Source organism: Centruroides sculpturatus, unplaced genomic scaffold (genome assembly GCF_000671375.1).
Source record: "Centruroides sculpturatus isolate CEXI.00-Female unplaced genomic scaffold, Cexi_2.0 scaffold885, whole genome shotgun sequence".
NCBI lineage: Eukaryota > Metazoa > Arthropoda > Arachnida > Scorpiones > Buthidae > Centruroides > Centruroides sculpturatus.
The window spans coordinates 154,020-174,182 of record NW_019385111.1 but is presented as its reverse complement, the minus strand read 5'-3'; the positions used below and the strand labels follow the sequence as shown (position 1 = coordinate 174,182).

General features: G+C 37.6%; 1 protein-coding gene across 1 annotated transcript; it reads left to right on the top strand.

Moving 5' to 3' along the window:
• The first annotated feature begins 16,883 nt into the window (after positions 1–16,883).
• LOC111634906 lies at positions 16,884–18,041 on the top strand. The gene has a single exon (XM_023379740.1). It carries the CDS (start codon positions 16,884–16,886, stop codon positions 18,039–18,041), a length of 1,158 nt encoding a protein of 385 aa, XP_023235508.1.
• Positions 18,042–20,163: the final 2,122 nt, after the last annotated feature.

Sequence of the window (20,163 nt, the reverse complement as noted above, 5' to 3'; positions counted from 1 at the left end):
CATACCATATTGCCAACCACAATCAACCAAAACCTAGTATCCAAAAGTTCAATCTCCGTCTGGCAAACTGGCCTAAGATTATTGACGATATCAAAGCAAACAGTATTAACTATGGTAACATCAACTCCATGTTGGATGCCACTGGCAGTATAGACACCTTCCTCCGCCACCTCACCAAGTCTGTAAAGGATGGGATCCCAGTCTATAAGGAGAAAGACAGGGTGGTGCGATGGTGGAACAACAACCTACAATTGCAAAAGAAAAAAGTCAATGCGAGGAGGAAAAGTTATCAGAACAGCAGAGATCCCACGGAAAGGGGACAGCTCAAAACTATATACCTGAACGAACAGAGAAAGTATAAAGACCAAATTAAGCAGGCAAAAAAAGACAGCTGGGAGGATTTTTGCACTCGCTCCTCTGCTGACCCCTGGAACATTTTGTACAAGATTGGCACAAATAAATTGAAAAATAAGTTCCAACTTACGGACCTAAAGAATGGAGAAGGTCTACAGGGACATAACACTTCAGAGAGCCTCACCCTATTATTAAATGACTTCTTTAAAGACGACAATATAAACAATGATAACCTGTACCAAGCGGTAACTAGGCAAAACCTCAAGTATAATACCCCTGGCGAGGATGCACCAGTTTTCACAAACCAAGAGGTCCAATGGGCAATTAAAAAATTTAAAAAGGGCAAGGCACCTGGTCATGACGGCCTCACCGTGGCTATCATTGAAAATATCAATAATAGGATACCAGGGGTCTTTACTGACCTATGCAACTGCTGCCTCAAGTATGGGATCTTCCCAAGTTATTGGAAGATGGCCAAAGTCGTCCCAATTTATAAAGGGAATGGTAAAGACGTAAAATCAGACTAAAAGTTACAGGCCCATCTGTCTTATCCCTACCTTGGGTAAGCTCCTTGACCGCTTAATCACCCACAGGCTCAATACCTGGATAAACTCCACCAAGCCACTGCATGCCACGCAGTATGGCTTCAGGGAGGGTGTGAGCGCTGAAGACGCCATATGCAGGGTGACCAGCTGCCTCCAGAGGCAGAAAGCCACAGCAGCCTGGACCACTGCCATTGGCCTTGACATACAAGGGGCATTCGACCATGCTTGGTGGCCACTCCTCCTGACCAGGTTAGAAGAACGAAAATGCCCAAATAACATATACAGGGTCATTTGTGATTACTTCACCAATAGATCCGCGACCATCTCTTATGGAACGGACACTGTCAGTAAGCCCGTGACTATGGGCTGCCCGCAAGGGTCATGTTCGGGCCCGCTATTATGGAGCATCCTATTAGATGATCTCCTCTGCCAGGGGTTCCTTAATGGGGCCCACGTGACGGCATATGCCGATGACATCTTACTAGTGGTCTCAGCCGACAGCAGAGCTAAACTTGAGGATAAAGTGAACAAACTCCTACAAAAAATTAACAACTGGGGTTATAAGAACAGGCTCAAATTGAACCCAAACAAGTCTAACGCTATCGTCATCACTAAGTACAAGGTGGATAAAAGGCACCCAACCCTCCACCTGGATGGTGCGCAGATCAACATCACCCCCACGCTGGTTTATCTAGGCATTACCATCGATGATAACCTAAGCTGGCTGCCACATATCGCCAACCTAGACAAGAAAACCAGTAAAATCTTTACCTGGTTTACCAACGTCGCTAGGAGGGACTGGGGCCTATCTGGGCCCGCCCTCAAAACTATCTACCACGGGGCCATCGTCCCAATGGTAACTTACGGTGCATGTGCTTGGGGTGAGAAGTCCACCTATACCCATTTCAAAAGGAAGTTATATAATATCCAACGGAAAATGCTTCTCAGGATTACAAGGGCATACCGCACCACCTCTAACGACGCTCTCCATGTGCTGGCGGGAGTCCTACCGCTAGACTTGGAAGTTATGCACAAGCTAGACCTCTACCGGCTAAGAGCGATGGACACTATCCCAGCATACCTTGACCTAGGAAATGTAAAGCTGGAACCAAGGCTAGGGGCGGCAATATGCCTTCCCATTAGAGATATCCCAACTATCAAGGTGTCTACTTATGTGTCAAACAAAAGGTTTAGGATCTACACAGATGGCTCCCGCAACCCTGTCGGTGTCGGTGCAGCCCTCGTCTTTTATTTTAACCAGCGTATGATTTATCATCAATCCTGGAGGCTTAACAATCAATGCAACAATTATCAAGCTGAATTATTCCCCATTCTGAAAGCTATAACATGGGCCAACCGTTCCCTCTTCAGGACGGATACCTACATATGCACTGATAGCAAATCTGCCATCGATGCAATCAAGGATCTAAACAATAACAGTCCATTGGTTCAGGACATTTGGAAGGCCCTTCTAATTAACCCTAAAGGTAATGTCTACACTTTCTGTTGGGTAAGGGCCCACGTCGGCCATACTGGGAACGAAACGGCCGATGGCCTCGCCAAAGATGCATGTGTACTGAACACCAAAGACAATTATAACTATGTCCCCAGGAACTATATCAAGCATTTATTGCAAGGCCTACCACTGCAAGACCTGGCAACAAACATGGGAGACAACTACGAAAGGAAGAGGTCTCTACACTTTCCTTCCCGACGTCAACCAACGTCTTAAGTGTGCACATCTCTCGCTGGACCATTACATCACCACTTTTCTGAGCCAACATGGCAACTTTAACGCCTATCTCTTCAAGTATGGTCATACCGACACGCCAAACTGCACCTACTGTGGTGTCCCCGAAGACCCGATGCATCTACTATATGACTGTATATGCTTAGACAATATCAGGCACGAACTTAAACAGGAATGCAACTTAAAAAAGCTGGAATGGCCTATCACCCCACCTGTTCTGATCAGTGACACTAGTCTCTACAACTTTGTGCATAGAATGGTGTACCATTATAATAAACAGAAGATCCTTTGTAATGACTGATTTTCATTGTAACTAGCTCTAGACACAAGTTTTACTATGTTTTGTGTGCACCGTAAATACAGTGCAAATTGTCGCGCATTTTATCTCATATTACTGTAAATATCTATCTTGTATTGTATTAAAATATCTCTACAAAGCTCTGCGGAGTAGGGAATCATCAAAAGGGAACAGTCAGAAGGCCGGGCTAAGTAGCCCGAGACCAGAAGACAAGTTCCAACAAAATGAAAAAAAAAAAAAAAAAAAAAAAAAAAAAAAAAAAAAAAAAAAAAAAAAAAAAAAAAAAAAAAAAAAAAAAAAAAAAAAAAAAAAAAAAAAAAAAAAAAAAAAAAAAAAAAAAAAAAAAAAAAAAAAAAAAAAAAAAAAAAAAAAAAAAAAAAAAAAAAAAAAAAAAAAAAAAAAAAAAAAAAAAAAAAAAAAAAAAAAAAAAAAAAAAAAAAAAAAAAAAAAAAAAAAAAAAAAAAAAAAAAAAAAAAAAAAAAAAAAAAAAAAAAAAAAAAAAAAAAAAAAAAAAAAAAAAAAAAAAAAAAAAAAAAAAAAAAAAAAAAAAAAAAAAAAAAAAAAAAAAAAAAAAAAAAAAAAAAAAAAAAAAAAAAAAAAAAAAAAAAAAAAAAAAAAAAAAAAAAAAAAAAAAAAAAAAAAAAAAAAAAAAAAAAAAAAAAAAAAAAAAAAAAAAAAAAAAAAAAAAAAAAAAAAAAAAAAAAAAAAAAAAAAAAAAAAAAAAAAAAAAAAAAAAAAAAAAAAAAAAAAAAAAAAAAAAAAAAAAAAAAAAAAAAAAAAAAAAAAAAAAAAAAAAAAAAAAAAAAAAAAAAAAAAAAAAAAAAAAAAAAAAAAAAAAAAAAAAAAAAAAAAAAAAAAAAAAAAAAAAAAAAAAAAAAAAAAAAAAAAAAAAAAAAAAAAAAAAAAAAAAAAAAAAAAAAAAAAAAAAAAAAAAAAAAAAAAAAAAAAAAAAAAAAAAAAAAAAAAAAAAAAAAAAAAAAAAAAAAAAAAAAAAAAAAAAAAAAAAAAAAAAAAAAAAAAAAAAAAAAAAAAAAAAAAAAAAAAAAAAAAAAAAAAAAAAAAAAANAAGTTGTATTAATCTATCTTTTCTCTCTGCATTTCTGGGTAATAACCTGGCAGTGCAGAGCTGCTGGAACAGTAGTTTCAACTTTTCATATCAGATCTTCAGATTTGGGTATAGGTACACTTCAATTACACTTGGGTATTGGTAATTATTTTATATTGCTTGAGTCAATAATGCTTTTAGTTTGTGCTTAGAATGACAACAGGTGGTAGTACAGAAATTGAACTGACAATGTCGTCAGCTTTACCAGAGGAAGATTCCATCTACTCTGACTATAGACAGAGAGCCTACGAAGTCCTGGGTGACCTTAAGGAATACCTCATAGAAAATGGGGGGTCACGTATGGGCACAAAAGAACACTTTGCCTATATAGTTGGCCAGGCACTAAAGATTATTGACATCTTTGACAGTGGTTTAGTTAGCCAGAAGAATTCGGAACTTCAGCAACAGATCAATAAACTAGCTACCAGAGATGAAATAAGTGAGTTAACTGAAAAATCAAATAGGATAAAAGATGAGGTTTCAGAAATTAGAGAATCTGTTAAAACCTTACATAGTGGTCTAGTGTGTTCGTGTGATGAAACTGTTTGTCGGAATATTGCTTCAATTGAGTCACATCTGGGAGAAACACTCAAAAAGGATGAAATTACTGAAACATTGAAGGCAACTAAAAGATTGCAAGATGAGTTGACAGAAATAAAGGAAGCATGTAGGGTAATTGGGAATATGATTGGCGGAGTGGAGCCAAAACCCCTATATAGTGAAATCGTTAAAGAAGGAACAAGTGCAGTAATGCATCACTTAAAGAACTCACAGGGTACATTGCTGGTCTATCCAAAGGACAGTGGAATCAGTTCCGAGGATGCTAGGAATACTATAAAAGAAAAGATAGACCCCATCCAGTTAAAAGTTGGAATAAAAGGATTTAGAAAAATAGAAAAAGGGGGAATAGCTATAGATGTATCTAGGGAAAATGAAATTAGAATTTTAGAAAAAGATATTAATGATAAAATCCCAACTTTTAAAACGATTGTTCCAAATAAAAGGAAGCCAAAGGTACTTATCAGACAAGTTCCGAAACATTTGGAAAAGGATGAAATCATAAATTGCATCTATGATCAGAATGAAATAATTTTTTCTAGACTTGAGAAAGACAAATTCAAGGAGGACTTTGGATTGAGATTTGCCTTTGGAAAAGGAAGGAACGACATGATTAACTGGGTGGCTGAAGTCACTCCAGACTTACTGAAACTTTTCAACACAATAAAGAAAATTAATATCGAATGGGCAAGGTGCAAAACAGAAGAACATCACTCTATAGTGCAATGCTACAGATGTTGCAAATATGGACATACAAGCAAGAACTGCAAAGATCCACAAGAGATATGCAGCCAGTGCACAGGTAGCCATAGGTACAAGGATTGCCCACATAGAGACAGAAAGCCGAAGTGTCACAATTGTGTTCAACAAAAGGAGAAAAATAGTACACATAATGCATTTGATAAGTGTTGCCCATCATACAAACATATAAGAAGCCTAATTACATCCAGAACAGATTATGGGGAGTAAAAACAATGGCCTCAAATTTCTGCAACTCAATGTTCAAAGATCTATTAGCGCTATTTCATCTATGTGTGTGGACATTAATAACCATGATATTGCAATCATACAGGAACCTTATTGCATAAAGAATAAAGTGGCCTGTATTCCTCAGAAACACCTAGTCCTCCAAGATTACAATTACTCCCCATGGGCAGCCATTATTGTCCCAAATAACAGGTTAGCAGTTTTCCTGCATAAACAATTTACAACTGTCAACCCAGTTTGTATAGAAACATACTTTTTGATGATCAAAGTCTGATCATTGTTAGTGTGTACTCACCTGGTAAAAAGGAAATCAATAACGAACTGAAAATTCTTCAGGAGATAAAAGATTATTTCAAGGACAAACACTTACTCATTGCCGGGGATTTTAATGCCCACTCACCTATGTGGGGGGGTGAGGAGCTGGACCCAAGAGGGGAAGCGGTTGAAAATTTTCTGGCAGCCAACAATATGTTTGTGGCAAATGATCCTGATTCATTGCCTACATACGAAGGACCTAATGGGAGATCCTGGATTGACATAACTTGTACTACAACAGGATTATTAAATAGTATTAAGAACTGGAGTGTACTTCAAGATTCACTTTCTGACCACAATCTCATTGAATTCAATATAGAGAGTACAACTGGGAACATATCGTATAATTATATCAAGTCTTACAACACCAGGAATGCGGACTGGGAATACTTTTTCCAGTGTCTGGACAAAAATTTGGACCTTAGGACTATGAATAAGGAAGAGAGCGTGGCGGCAGCATATATTGACCGACAAATAAAATTGATTTCTGAAGCATGCGATGAGTGCTTTCAGCTCAAAAAACCAACTGTTAATGGGGTTCCATGGTGGAATGAGGACCTTGCTAAGATGAGGAAGGTTAATAACCAAAATAGGAAAAAATATCAAAAATGTAAAGGCGCAGATAGGGAAAGACTGAAACAACATTATCTGGAGTATCAGGCTAGGTACAAATTGGCCATTAAGGAAGCAAAAATTCAATCGTGGAAGGATTATTGCTCGTCAGCTACAACAGACCCATGGGGTTTTATTTACAAGAGTTGTGCAAACAAATTGAAAACCGCTAACTGCCTTGTAGGACTTTGCGGAAAGGATGGCAAAGAGGCAAATAAAGAGGAAACTATAGAGTTGCTGATGCAAACCCTGTGTCCAGCTGATGAAATCTCAGAGGACAATGACACCCAACTCAAAATAAGGGAAGAGACAAGCACATACATTAAAGGACAATGTGCCCCACCATTTACCAAAACTGAAATTGACGAAGCAATTAAACGTCTGGCAGTCAGAAAAGCACCTGGACTAGACGGTATTTCAGCAGATATAGTGAGGAAAATCTGGGAAAATCGTCCGGACATCCTCACTTTTATCTACAACTACTGTCTCCAACACCGTATTTTTCCGACAGAATGGAAAAGTGCAAGAGTTGTGTTAATTCCAAAAATCAGGAGCACCAACATTAAGTCTCCAAATGATTATAGGAATATTTCACTGCTACCCATAATGGGGAAAATACTGGAGAGATTAATACTAAACAGGTTGGACTGGTATTTAAGTAAAAATAAGCATCTACATGAGCAACAGTATGGTTTTCGTACTGGAATGGACACAACAGATGCAATCTTATCTGTTACCGCCAAAGTTAAAGAACTACTTTGCACACACCCATATGTCTTGGGATTAAGTCTTGACATAGCAGGTGCTTTTAATTCGGCCTGGTGGCCCTTAATATTGCACAGAATAAAGCAATTCCATTGTCCTGCCTACATATACAACATTATAAGGAATTACCTACAGGACCGTACCGCTACGATATGTATAGGTACTCAGAAATATACAAAGGAAATTACTCGTGGGTGCCCGCAGGGCTCTGTTTTGGGCCCCACCTTGTGGAATTTGCTATTTGATGGATTCCTTACAGAAGACTTTGGGAATGAATGGACAACAGCATTTGCGGACGATGCGATGCTTTTGGTAGCGGCATATTCACGTAAGGAAATTGAAGATAAGGCAAACTCAATTCTGGCTAAAGTAAGTGAATGGGGAGCATTAAATAAACTGGATTTTAATCCGGATAAGACAAAAGGAATAATTTTTTCTAGGCCTAGGGCTCCTCATCTCTATCGAAGAGTTCCTACAATCAAAATGGGGAATAGGAAAGTAAAAATTGAAAAGTCACTTAAATACCTAGGTATCATTATAAATCATAAATTAAGCTGGCTTCCCCATATTAAATATATTTGTGATAGGACCAACATGATATTTAATGCCTTATCTAAAGTGGCAAAGTCCAAGTGGGGCTTGTGCCCTGAAACAATGAGCACAATATATGAATCAGTTTTCTTGCCAATTGTGAGTTATGCAGCACCTGTCTGGGAAGAAGGATTAGGCCAGGTTCATATTGATAGAAAGCTGCAGGCGGCCCAAAGAAGGGCATTACTACGCATTTGCAGAGCCTACTCAACAGCACCGACAAATGCTCTACAAGTAATAGCTAGTAAATTACCAGTAACACTCTACTTGGACATGATGATACAAAGATGGAAAATGAGGAAAGGGCAAAATATCATAATTGATAATGTAATATATGATAACATTGAAAATACTCAAAAAATTACTCCTAGGGTGGCCCCCTGGGAATGGCCACAAATTGAAAACCAACCATGGAGTGAACAGTCTTACAATGTGTTTACAGACGGCTCTAAAACTAACGAAGGAGTTGGAAGTGCAACAGTAATTTATCATGAAAAGACAGAAATCCAAAACCTCTCAGAAAACTTGGGACAAAAGTGCTCGGCGTTTCAGGCTGAGCTATGGGCCATCCTGAATGCAATCAGATGGTGTAACGTAAATTTAAACAACTGCAACATTAATGTGTTCACAGACTCAAGTTCGTCCCTCCAAGCCATTATAAATTATAACTGGAATCACCCGATTGTAAAAGAAACTCTGATAGAAATGACAAAAAATAATAATAATAAGTATTCAATAAATTGGGTGAGAGGGCATTCCGGGGTTGTTGGAAACGAGCGGGCAGACGAACTGGCCCGCACAGTCTCCTCTTCAAATAGTACTCCAAGATATACCGCAATTCCTAGGAGTCATATTATCTCCAACCTTAAAGAAACGGCAACACAGAAATGGCAGAACTTATGGGATCAACAAGATAACCAAGTAACAAAGAAATTCTTCCCAAAGGTTTCTACCAATGACAAACATTTTATTAGTCATAACGTTACTCAGTTTTATACCGGTCACGGTAAATTTAGCAGTTACCTATTTCGTTTCAATAAAACAACTGATCATAATTGTGAATTATGTGGCACACCAGACAGTGCTATGCACTACCTCCTGGATTGCCCAATGCTTGAGGATAGAAGAAATGATATTAAATTACTGCTACCAACNAAAACTGCAATCAATCCAGAGGAAGGTCCTGCTCCGGGTTACGAGGGCTTACAGGACAACATCCAACGACGCACTACAGGTTCTGGCCGGCGTCCTCCCGCTGGACCTCGCCGTCCTCCAGAGAAGAGACCAATACCTTCTGCGGACAGGTAGTCGCATGCCAGCCTATATAGAAGACAACACCAAGTCTGTGGAACAACCAGTACCTGCCGAGAATAGACCGAACATCAGAGACATCCCCACCATCAACATCATCAAGCACAGTCCTAATAACAGTTCCAACATCTACACTGACGGTTCGAAGGGCCCCACAGGAGTCGGGGCCGCCTTTGTCTACTACATGAACAACAGGGAGATCTACCATCAGAAGTGGAGATTAGGGGACCAATGCAACAACTACCAGGCGGAGCTTCTAGCCATTCACAAGGCGATCAGTTGGAGTAATGGGGCCCACAACAGGTACACTGTTAATATTAACACCGACAGTCAGTCAGCGCTCCTAGCGATACAAGACAAGTGTAACAGGGACCCGCTAGTCCACCAGATTTGGAAGGAACTAGGAATTGCCAAGAAGAAAAACAAGATCAACTTTAGCTGGGTTAGAGCCCATAACGGGCTAACGGGTAACGAGAGAGCAGACAGCCTCGCAAAAGAGGCATGTAACCAGAACACAACCGCAGCATATAAGAAAACCCCAAGGAACAACATAAAGCACAGGATAAAGACCCACTACATCACTCTCTGGCAAGAACGTTGGTGCTCATCAACTAAAGGAAGAGACCTCTTTTCCTTCCTCCCGGACGTGAACCAAAGACTAAAGCTACACCATCTCACCATTACTCATCATTCATCTACCTTCTTAAGCAATCACGGTGACTTCAACGACTACCTGTTTCGACACGGCCACGCCGCGACCGACCTCTGTGCCGCCTGCGGTACGATCGAGAACCCGGACCACATCATCTTTGAATGTGTAAGACTGGAGAAGGAAAGACTTGAAATGAGTGTCATCGCTAATGAGCAAGGCCTTAGCTGGCCGACTTCGAAGCCTGCCATCATCAACAATAAGTACCTTTACAAGACTTTATACAACTTAATGACCAAATACAGCAAAGTCAAGAGGAACCTCAGCAACAACACAGCCGTGTAAAGGTGTAGTGACCAGTCAATTTTGTATGTTAAATTACTCCGGAACTGCGGAGTACCACTGTAAATATGTCGCGATTTTATACATGTAACCTTTATTTGTAATTGCAATTCTTTATATTATTTTGATGTAATAATCCCTACGAAGCACTTGCGGTGTGGGGATCAAACAAAAGGGAACAGTCAACCGAAGAGGGACATAATTGCCCAACTCTGGAAGACCACGTTCCGACAAAAATGAATGAATGTCCCTATCTACTACTAGTGGACTGGTCCGCCAACTGGAAGTGTGTGTTAAGATCGAGCTCCCGATTTTTTCGACTTTTCGTTTGGATATTTTGATTTTAGTCCTGTTTTTTGTGCATATCTAGTAAGAACTAAGAGAGGTGATCCTACTGATGTGATTTTTGGCCCGGTGGGTCAATTATTTTTGGAGATAGTGAGGCTGATAATTGCTAACTTTCGGATCGTTTTTCCGGAGTTTCCCTGGTCAATTAACCGGAATCGAAGACATCAGAAGATAGGGTGCAACATAGTGAGTATAACTTCCAAATTTTGCCCTAATTGGCCCACCTTTTCTCGGGATTTTTAGACTTTTTGGTTCGGCTTCCATCGGCCCGCATCGGGCCACTGTGTTGCTATCCGGAGAAATCATTTTACCATCGGGCTTGTGTTGTTATCAGCTTTCTTCTCTCCAACTTTGGTGACTTTTCATTGACGCATTTTTAAATAATAGCAATTTTAAATTTTAAGTACTTTCATCACTATGCAAAAGAAGAAATCTCCATGACAACGGATAACGAACTTTTCCATTGTAACGGTCATAACGGTAGTCTACATCGGTATTTTCCCAAGGCATAATTCAAAAGAACTTACCTTTCGTCTGTGGTGCGGTTCCGGAAAAATAAATTCTATTTTATTTTTTCCTTTCAACTTCCTATGTATGTACCAAACAAATGGCTTCTGACTAAAAATTTGTTACGCGATTGATTATAATTAGATATTAAGTAGTTTTTAAATAGTTTAAGTTGTTTTAATCTATCTTTTCTCTCTGCATTTCTGGGTAATAACCTGGCAGTGCAGAGCTGCTGGAACAGTAGTTTCAACTTTTCATTTCAGATCTTCAGATTTGGGTATAGGTACACTTCAATTACACTTGAATATTGGCAATTATTTTTTATTGCTTGCGTCAATAGTGCTTTTAGTTTGTGCTTAGAATGACAACAGGTGGTAGTACAGAAATTGAACTGACAATGTCGTCAGCTTTACCAGAGGAAGATTCCATTTACTCTGACTATAGACAGAGAGCCTACGAAGCCCTGGGTGACCTTAAGGAATACCTCATAGAAAATGGGGGGTCACGTATGGGCACAAAAGAACACTTTGCCTATATAGTTGGCCAGGCACTAAAGATTATTGACATCTTTGACAGTGGTTTAGTTAGCCAGAAGAATTCGGAACTTCAGCAACAGATCAATAAACTAGCTACTAAAGATGAAATAAGTGAGTTAACTGAAAAATCAAATAGGATAAAAGATGAGGTTTCAGAAATTAGAGAATCTGTTAAAACCTTACATAGTGGTCTAGTGTGTTCGTGTGATGAAACTGTTTGTCGGAATATTGCTTCAATTGAGTCACATCTGGGAGAAACACTCAAAAAGGATGAAATTACTGAAACATTGAAGGCAACTAAAAGATTGCAAGATGAGTTGACAGAAATAAAGGAAACATGTAGGGTAATTGGGAATATGATTGGCGGAGTGGAGCCAAAACCCCTATATAGTGAAATCGTTAAAGAAGGAANCTATGGTGTGTGCTATCCCTAAGGTAATGCGGAAGCACAGGGCTCCTAGGTGGTGGTGTAATGAGTTGGATAGCCTAAGAAGGCAGGTTAATAAGAGTAGGAGGGCATTTCAGAGGTGTTTTGATACTGATACACGTAATATTTTAAAAGAGGTATATATAAATAAGAGAAAGGCCTATAAGGTCAGGCTAAAAGCCATTAGAGAGGAAAGCTGGAAAAGGTATGTGTGTGCTAAAACTAAAGGTGACCCCTGGGGCACCCCTTATAAGGTTTTAATGAATAAGCTCAAGACTAATCAGGTATTGGTTAATATGAAAAGTGGTAATAGTGAGCTTTATGACTGGTTGGATGTGGTTAATTTCTTATTGGGTTCCCTGTTTCCCAATGATAACGAGCAGGAGGATGATAGTGCACATAGTGTACTTAGAGAGATGATGGATGAGTATAATGGTAGTGGGCATGTCGATGATATTGGTAATAATGATGTTGACATAGCCACAAAGGCCTCCTAGGGAAGGAAAGCTCCTGGGGCCGATGGTATTACTTACGAGGTTCTCAAAGAAGGTTATGGTATTTTAAAGCCTCACTTGAGGCTCCTGTATCAGGCATGTTTGGTGTATGGTGTCTTTCCTAATTGTTGGAAACAGGGGAAGGTTGTTATTATTTATAAAGGTGGTAATAGAGATAAGACTAATCCAAGGTCATATAGGCCTATTTGTTTAATCCCTTTATTGGGTAAGGTGATGGAACGTATTGTTAAGTACAGACTTGAGTCTGTTATCAAGGGTTATAATAATGATTATCAGTATGGTTTTAAAAAGGGTTATTCAACTGATGATGCGCTGATGCGCCTTAGAGAGCTGGTTGATAAGTCTTGTAGCAAGTACGTATTAGGTATATTTTTTGATATTAAAGGTGCTTTTGATCACCTATGGTGGCCCTCGATTATGAGTGAATTAAGGTATAGGCAGTGTCCTAATGATTTATATAGGTTATTAAAGGACTATCTGTCAAGAAGAGAGGTAGTTTACAAGGAAGCCATCCTAAAGGTGGTAAAGAAGGTAAATAGGGGATGTCCTCAGGGGTCGGTCTTGGGACCTGTCCTCTGGAATTTGGTTTTTGATGGTGTCCTAAGGATTTTTAATAGTTATGGTGTCAATTATATTGCTTATGCTGATGATTTGGTTTTAATAATATCTGGTAATTCGAGGAGAGAGCTGGAGTCTCATGGTAATAAATGGGTTATATTGTTAAATAATTGGTTATTGGCTAATAAGCTAGAGCTGTCGGTTGATAAGACGGTGGCGATTTTACTGAAAGGTATTATGTGCAAGGATCGGCCGCCAAGGGTCAAGCTTGGTAATAATATAATTAAGGTTGCTGACTCGGTTAAGTATCTTGGTATACATATTGGGGCTAATATGAGTATTACGCTACATGTCACGTCTATCACTGATAAGTGCATAAAGGTATTTGGTATTTTAAAGCATAGTATAAGGAAGGAATGGGGCTCCAGCTACTCGACTCTTATGGTTTTATATAAGGGTTTATTTTTAGGCTCTTTATTGTATGGTGTTTTAGCATGGTGGGACCTCCTCAAAGGGTATCATAAAGTTAAGTTAGAAAGGGCCCAAAGGAGTGTCTTATTGGTTTTAACTAAAGGGTATAATACTGTGTCTACTATGGCACTTCAGGTTATTGGTTGTGTTTTACCTATTGATTTAGAGATAGAGTATAGATATTATTGTACCCTAATTAATAAGCGCATGGTTTTTAATTTTGGCGATGTGGTGTACGACGGCACTGCATCTAGTATTACTTTGGTTAAAAATAAGGTGTTACAGGTGTGTTATGACATTTGGCAAGACCGATGGAACAGGTCTGAGAAAGGGAGAATAACCTACGGGTATTTCCCTAATATTGGTAAGAGGTTATTGGCTAATTGGGTTGAGCCAAATTATTGGTCGACTCAGTTCCTAAGTGGACATGGTGATTTTAGGAGTAAGTTAAGGTCGTTCCACCTAGTCAATGATGAGTGTTGTGAATGCGGTGCTGTCGACACCCTTCGCCATTTTATGGTTGATTGCAGGATTTTTTATTATGATATTGGGGAGCTTATGGGTTTACTAAATATTAACTCCTCTGATGATATTGATTTTAATGTGGTCTGCACCAATTTGGTGAAGAATAAGTATAATTATAATGGTGCATATAATATTTTATTTAATATGTTTAAGAAGTGTATGGTTTTAAGGGTTGGTGTTTAGATTGGTTTTATATTTATTGGTTTATTTATTTTTTATGGTGTATTATATTATTATATTTGGTTTTATGGATGTATTGTATATTTTTAGCTGTTTGGTCCCTTGTATTATTAAACTTGTGTTTAATGGTATTAAGGGTTCTGCTAGGCCTATTTTAGTTTTTGGGGGGTATATTTATTTATTTATATTTTATTGTTGGGTATGGTGCATTTTTTTTTATATGGTATTTATTTATGTATATATGGTTTACATATATGGGTTGTATATATTTATATGGTTATATATTTTGTTTTACTATTGGTAATTAGTATTTTTGGTTGTCTGGGCGCACCGGTTATGGTATAGGTTATATTGTTTTATTTTATATTGTTTTTATGTTTTATATTATTATTTGTTTTTATTCTTTGGGTATATTTATTATATATTACTTTTACTTATGTTATTTTTATTTTTTGATTATAGGTATTTGGTTTCCCCTCCTGCTCGGGGAAGGCACTGGGTGTATGGTGCATACATGGTGTTGGCATGACCATACCATGCCAATAAAAAATTCTACTGGTTGACCTTATGGGTATGGTGCATAGGTCTGGTAGATAGTGGATTGGTGTTTTATTAAGTCTCAGGGCCTACTGGTACGCTCACGCAGGTACAGTAGGGGTGGTGGTGGGACCTTTGGGACGGGATGTCCCTATCTACTCGTCGACTGTACCTGCCTAGTCGTGGCGGGGGGGCTTAGTACCTTGGTATCACAGGGGGTATGGCCAAAGCTCATGCCTCCTGAGATATCATGGGAAGCTAAGGGTACAGCGGCGGTCGCTTAAGCTAAGGTGGGAGGTATCGTGCTGAGGGCTGGATGGCACCTAGGCGATGGATAAATCTTGGTGTCACTAACGATCCCCTCGGGTGACCTGGCGAATCCCCGTTGTATGTTTGCCTTCCCATGGTGCAGGGGGGCTACGCCATGGGTGACCGGTTTTCACCCCCCAGTACATCCTTAAGCATGGATTCATCAATTAAAACTAAAATTCCCAGGGTGGTGACAGGAGGAGACGGAGGAAGGTTGTCAGGCCGCAGATCTTCGGACTCGGTCATTGAGTGTATAGATATTGAAGGTAAGAGATTATCCGGTAAGATATTTGATTATAATGAAAAAATGCATCAAATGATGCTTGAGGTTAATAAAATGTGTTATGAAAAAGGTAGTAGGATTAGTCAAATATTGGCTAGTAAAATTATGGAATTTATGTCTGAAGCACAACAAATTGTGCAGGTACTTGTTACTGAGAGAGAGGTGCTTAAAGCACAGGTAAGAACGGTTAAAGAGGTTAAATGTGAGCTTGAAAAAGANTGATGCTTGAGGTTAATAAAATGTGTTATGAAAAAGGTAGTAGGATTAGTCAAATATTGGCTAGTAAAATTATGGAATTTATGTCTGAAGCACAACAAATTGTGCAGGTACTTGTTACTGAGAGAGAGGTGCTTAAAGCACAGGTAAGAACGGTTAAAAGGGTTAAATGTGAGCTTGAAAAAGAATTTAGAGATAAGCCTAGCTATTCTCAAGTGACTAAGGCTAATGTTCCTTTAACAGGTAAGGTCCAGGAACAAATTAAAAACAGTTATAGAGGTAAAGAAGAAGCAGTGCTTTTGGTGAAAGGTAAGAAAAACGATATGAGTAGTGAAGTTATAAAAGAAAATTTTTTGAAAAATATAAATCCAAGGAAAGATAAGGTACGTATTGGTAGTATAAGAAAGATGCGTACTAATGGTATTGTGGTTACACTAGCCAATAAGTGTGACCTTGATAAGGTTTTAAGTAATAAAAATATAATGGAAGGTGAGTTAATTGTTGAGCAACCGACTAAGCGTCGGCCAAGGTTAGTAATTAAAGACGTTCCTAAGGGTTTGTCTATGGACGAGGTTATAGATCACATTGTTGATCTTAATAGTGACACGCTCTATGGTGAGGAGGTGTCTATTGATAAATTTAAATCTGATTTTAGATTGGTGTACCGTACTGGCCGTAAAAGAGAAGGCCTTACTGATTGGGTAGCGGAAGTAGCGCCCAGTCTAAGAGTAAGATTATTACAAGGTGGTAGAATTTATATAGGATATAGAAGTTGTGTGGTCAGGGATTACCATGAGGTAACCCTATGTTACAAATGCCAAAAATTTGGGCATGTGGCAAAGCANCTGCTACCAACTGAGGCAAACTGGCCTCAGGACCTATACAAGATCATGAAAATCAAAGAACCTCTTCAAGCATTCATTGATCTGGTAAACACGTATTTTAAAAGAACTAGTGTCAATTAAATAATTCTACTAGCAATGGAATTTCTATTACATTGGAACACAAGCACTGTTCATTATATTGTTAGTCACTAAGGTACATTGTGACGGCATTTGTTGATGTGTATTTACTCTTTTTCAAATTGTTTTGTTTATATTTATACTTAATGTAACTTCTGAAACCAATGTAAAACTGTAAAATTATGTAAATATGTAAACTACCTCAGTGGTGCCTAGCGGAACTGAGGGTTGTAAAAATAAAGATACTTAGTAAATGAAAAAAATGAAAAAAAATGTCCCTATCTACCATAAGAAGATTACGGTAACGCAACCCCAGTGCCAACCCCAATGGAAAGTAAAAAATTAAAGAAAAGTTTACAAGTGCCGGAGGGAAGGGGGGAGGTTCCTGGCTCCCAGATACCTATTCGTAGGTATAGTAAGAGTGAGGTGTCATTAGGTGAGGTGAGCTCTACTAGTATTAGTACCTTGGACCACTTGCAGAGTGTAGAGAGAGCTTCAGCTGAATTGCAAAAGTTATGTTCAGATAAGAAGATTACGGTTAATTTGACCCAAAAATTAGTGGAACTTTTTAGTGAAGTTACGAATGTGGTACATACTCTAGTAATAGAAAATGAGCAATTAAAAGGTAGAATAGAAATGTTGGAATCTGTGAGGTCTAAACCTGTAGTAACAAAGTCATATTCGGAAATAGCAAGTAGAATTAATGTTCGACAGCCTATGCAGGAAGAAGATAAAGTAGTGATAGTGAAAGGATTAGCTACTGAAAATGTTGATATTATAAAGAAAAAATTTTTGTCTTCTATAGATCCTATACAAGAAAAGATTAGGTTGAAGAGTGTACGAAAGACACGTAATAATTCCTTGTTGGTTGCTTTAGCAACGAATAGTGATAGGGATAGAGTATGTGCAAGTGAGAAGTTAAAACAGGCTGGTTTGGATGTTAGAGTTCCTAGGAAGCGAAAACCGCGGCTGATACTTATAGATGTTCCTAAGATACTGGAATCTGACGACTTAGTTTCTTTAATATATGATTTAAATAGAGATCTTTTTTATCAATTGGATTCAGATTTAGATATGTTTAAGTCAGAATTTAAATTATTATATAAAGTAGGAAAAAAGCGAGATATATTAGTTAATTGGGTCGTGGAAGTATCTCCGGAATTGCGAAGGAAGCTACTTTTATTAGGTAGGTTGTATATAGAATATAGGAGTTGTATTGTTAAAGATTATAATGAGGTATTAAAGTGTTATAAGTGTCAGTTATTTGGGCATTTTGCTAGATTTTGTCGTCAGGAAAAAGAAGTTTGTTTTAAATGTACTGAGGAAGGACATAGAGCAAGAGATTGTGTATCAGTGGAGACAGTAGTGGCTTGTGTTCCATGTAAAAAGATGGGTAGGCCCTTTAAGCATGTATCCAGAAGTAGGGAATGTGTTTCTTATAAGCAGGCGTTGTTACGGTATCAGCAAACGGTAGATTATGGATAGTTTTCTTCAAGATAAAAATTTTAGAATTGTTCAATTAAATATGGAGAGGATGAGGGTGGTTCCGGCGGAGTTGCGGAATTATATGGATAAATTCAGGGTCGATGTGATGCTGTTGCAGGAACCTTATGTGGTAAAAGATAAAGTGGTAGGATTTGGTTTTAATTATAGTGTTGTTCAGGGCTTGGTTGGCAAGCCCTTGACAGCAATTGTTGTTTGTAATCGTATGTGGAATATTTTAATTATTGATGAATTTTCCTCGGCTACCTGTGTAGTTGCACAGGTATTTTGTAAGGAAAAGAGTTTTTATATATGTAGTTTATATTTTCCACCTAGTATTTTAATTGATGATTCTATATTAGAATTAGAACGTGTTTTAACTGTTTTAAGAGGTAACAGCATCATTATCGGTCTTGATTCGAATGCTAAGGCGCCCTTATGGGGAAGTGATCGAATAGATGAACGTGGAGAAAAATTAATACCAGTTTTATTATTGTGGAATTTACATATTGTTAATTCGTGCAATTCCGTCCCTACTTTTTCGTCCTCTCGAGGTTCTTCGTTTATTGATTTAGTTTTAGTTACGACTGATTTAAAAGATAGGATATGTGATCTTGAGGTAACATATGAATATACGTCCTGTGATCATGCGTTAATTGCATATACATTGCTTTTGGATGTATGCTTTAGGGATACTGAAGTATTAATAGTAGATAATAAGAAAATAAATTGGCATAAATTTAGGCAGATTATACGATGACGTTTGAGTGTTGATTGTTTGCGAGTGTTGTATAATAAGAGAGATGTAGTACAATTAAGTGTGGATATTGTTAAGATTTTGATTAGCGGTTATAAGGCAGTTAGATTAAATAGAGTTTTAAAAAAGAATGTCCCAAGTTGGTGGACAGATGAATTAGAGGAATTAAAACAAAAAGTTCATGCTATTAGGAAAAAGTATCAACGTACTGCTGATTTAATTTTAAAGCAAGAATATTTGATTATTTATCGTGAACAGTCAAAAAAGTATAAAAGATTAGTTAAGAGTGCAAAAAAATGTAGTTGGAGAAATTTTGTTAAAACTCAGATGATTCGAAATATTTGGGGTCTGCCGTATAAGCTGATAATGCAAAAGGTTCGGGTTAAGGAACATCTGCACTCTGTAAGGGTCCAGGGTCGATTATTAATTGATTGGGAGTCTTCGTTAAAAGGATTAATGAATGAAATGTTTCCTAAGGATGAGATTAATGGAGATTCTGTTGATCAATGTGAGATAAGGGATAGGATTGCTCGTTATTTTACAAGTGATCTTAGTTTACCTTTTACATTGCAAGAATTGACAAGGGAAATACGTCAATTAAAGGGACGAAAGGCCCCTGGTTTAGATGGTGTGACTAATCAAGTTTTGAAACAGGCTTATCCAGTTATTGGGTTAGAATTGTTACGTTGCTATAATGCATGTTTAAAATTTGGAGTATTCCCACGTCAATGGAAAATTGGAAAATTAATTGTATTATTAAAGGATGAAAAACGAGATAGGAGTAATCCTAAATCTTATCGTCCGATTTGTTTGTTATCGGAAATTGGAAAGTTATTAGAAAGGCTTATGAGAAATAGGTTACGTATGATAATGGAGTCAAAATTGGATCATTGGCAATTTGGTTTTCGTAAGGGGCGTTCAACATCTGACGCTATGCGACAAGTTAAGGTTTTTGTAAACGAATCAAATAAAAAGTATGTTTTAGCTATCTTTTTAGATATAATGGGGGCATTTGATAATATCTGGTGGCCAAGTATTCTAGATGTTTTATCTAGGTATAATTGTCCGTTTAATTTATATAAATTAGTTTTTGATTATTTAGCATATAGACAGGTGAAGTATGTCGAGGGTTTGTCCGAGGTTGCACTTAATGTTAATAAAGGTTGTCCTCAGGGATCTGTCTTAGGACCGGAATTTTGGTTGTATGTATTTAATGATATACTTATTTTTTTGAGAAATATTGGTTGTAGGTTTGTTGCTTATGCCGATGACCTTGTGTTGGTTGTTGATGGGAATAGCAGGGCAGAGCTCGAGAGGATTTCGCAAAGGCTTTTGGACGCCTTGGTTTTGAAATTAGAATTGTTAAAG

Coding starts and splice junctions, on each gene's coding strand:
- LOC111634906 (XM_023379740.1), top strand. CDS start 16,884: ATGGAAAGTAAAAAATTAAAGAAAAGTTTACAAGTGCCGGAGGGAAGG.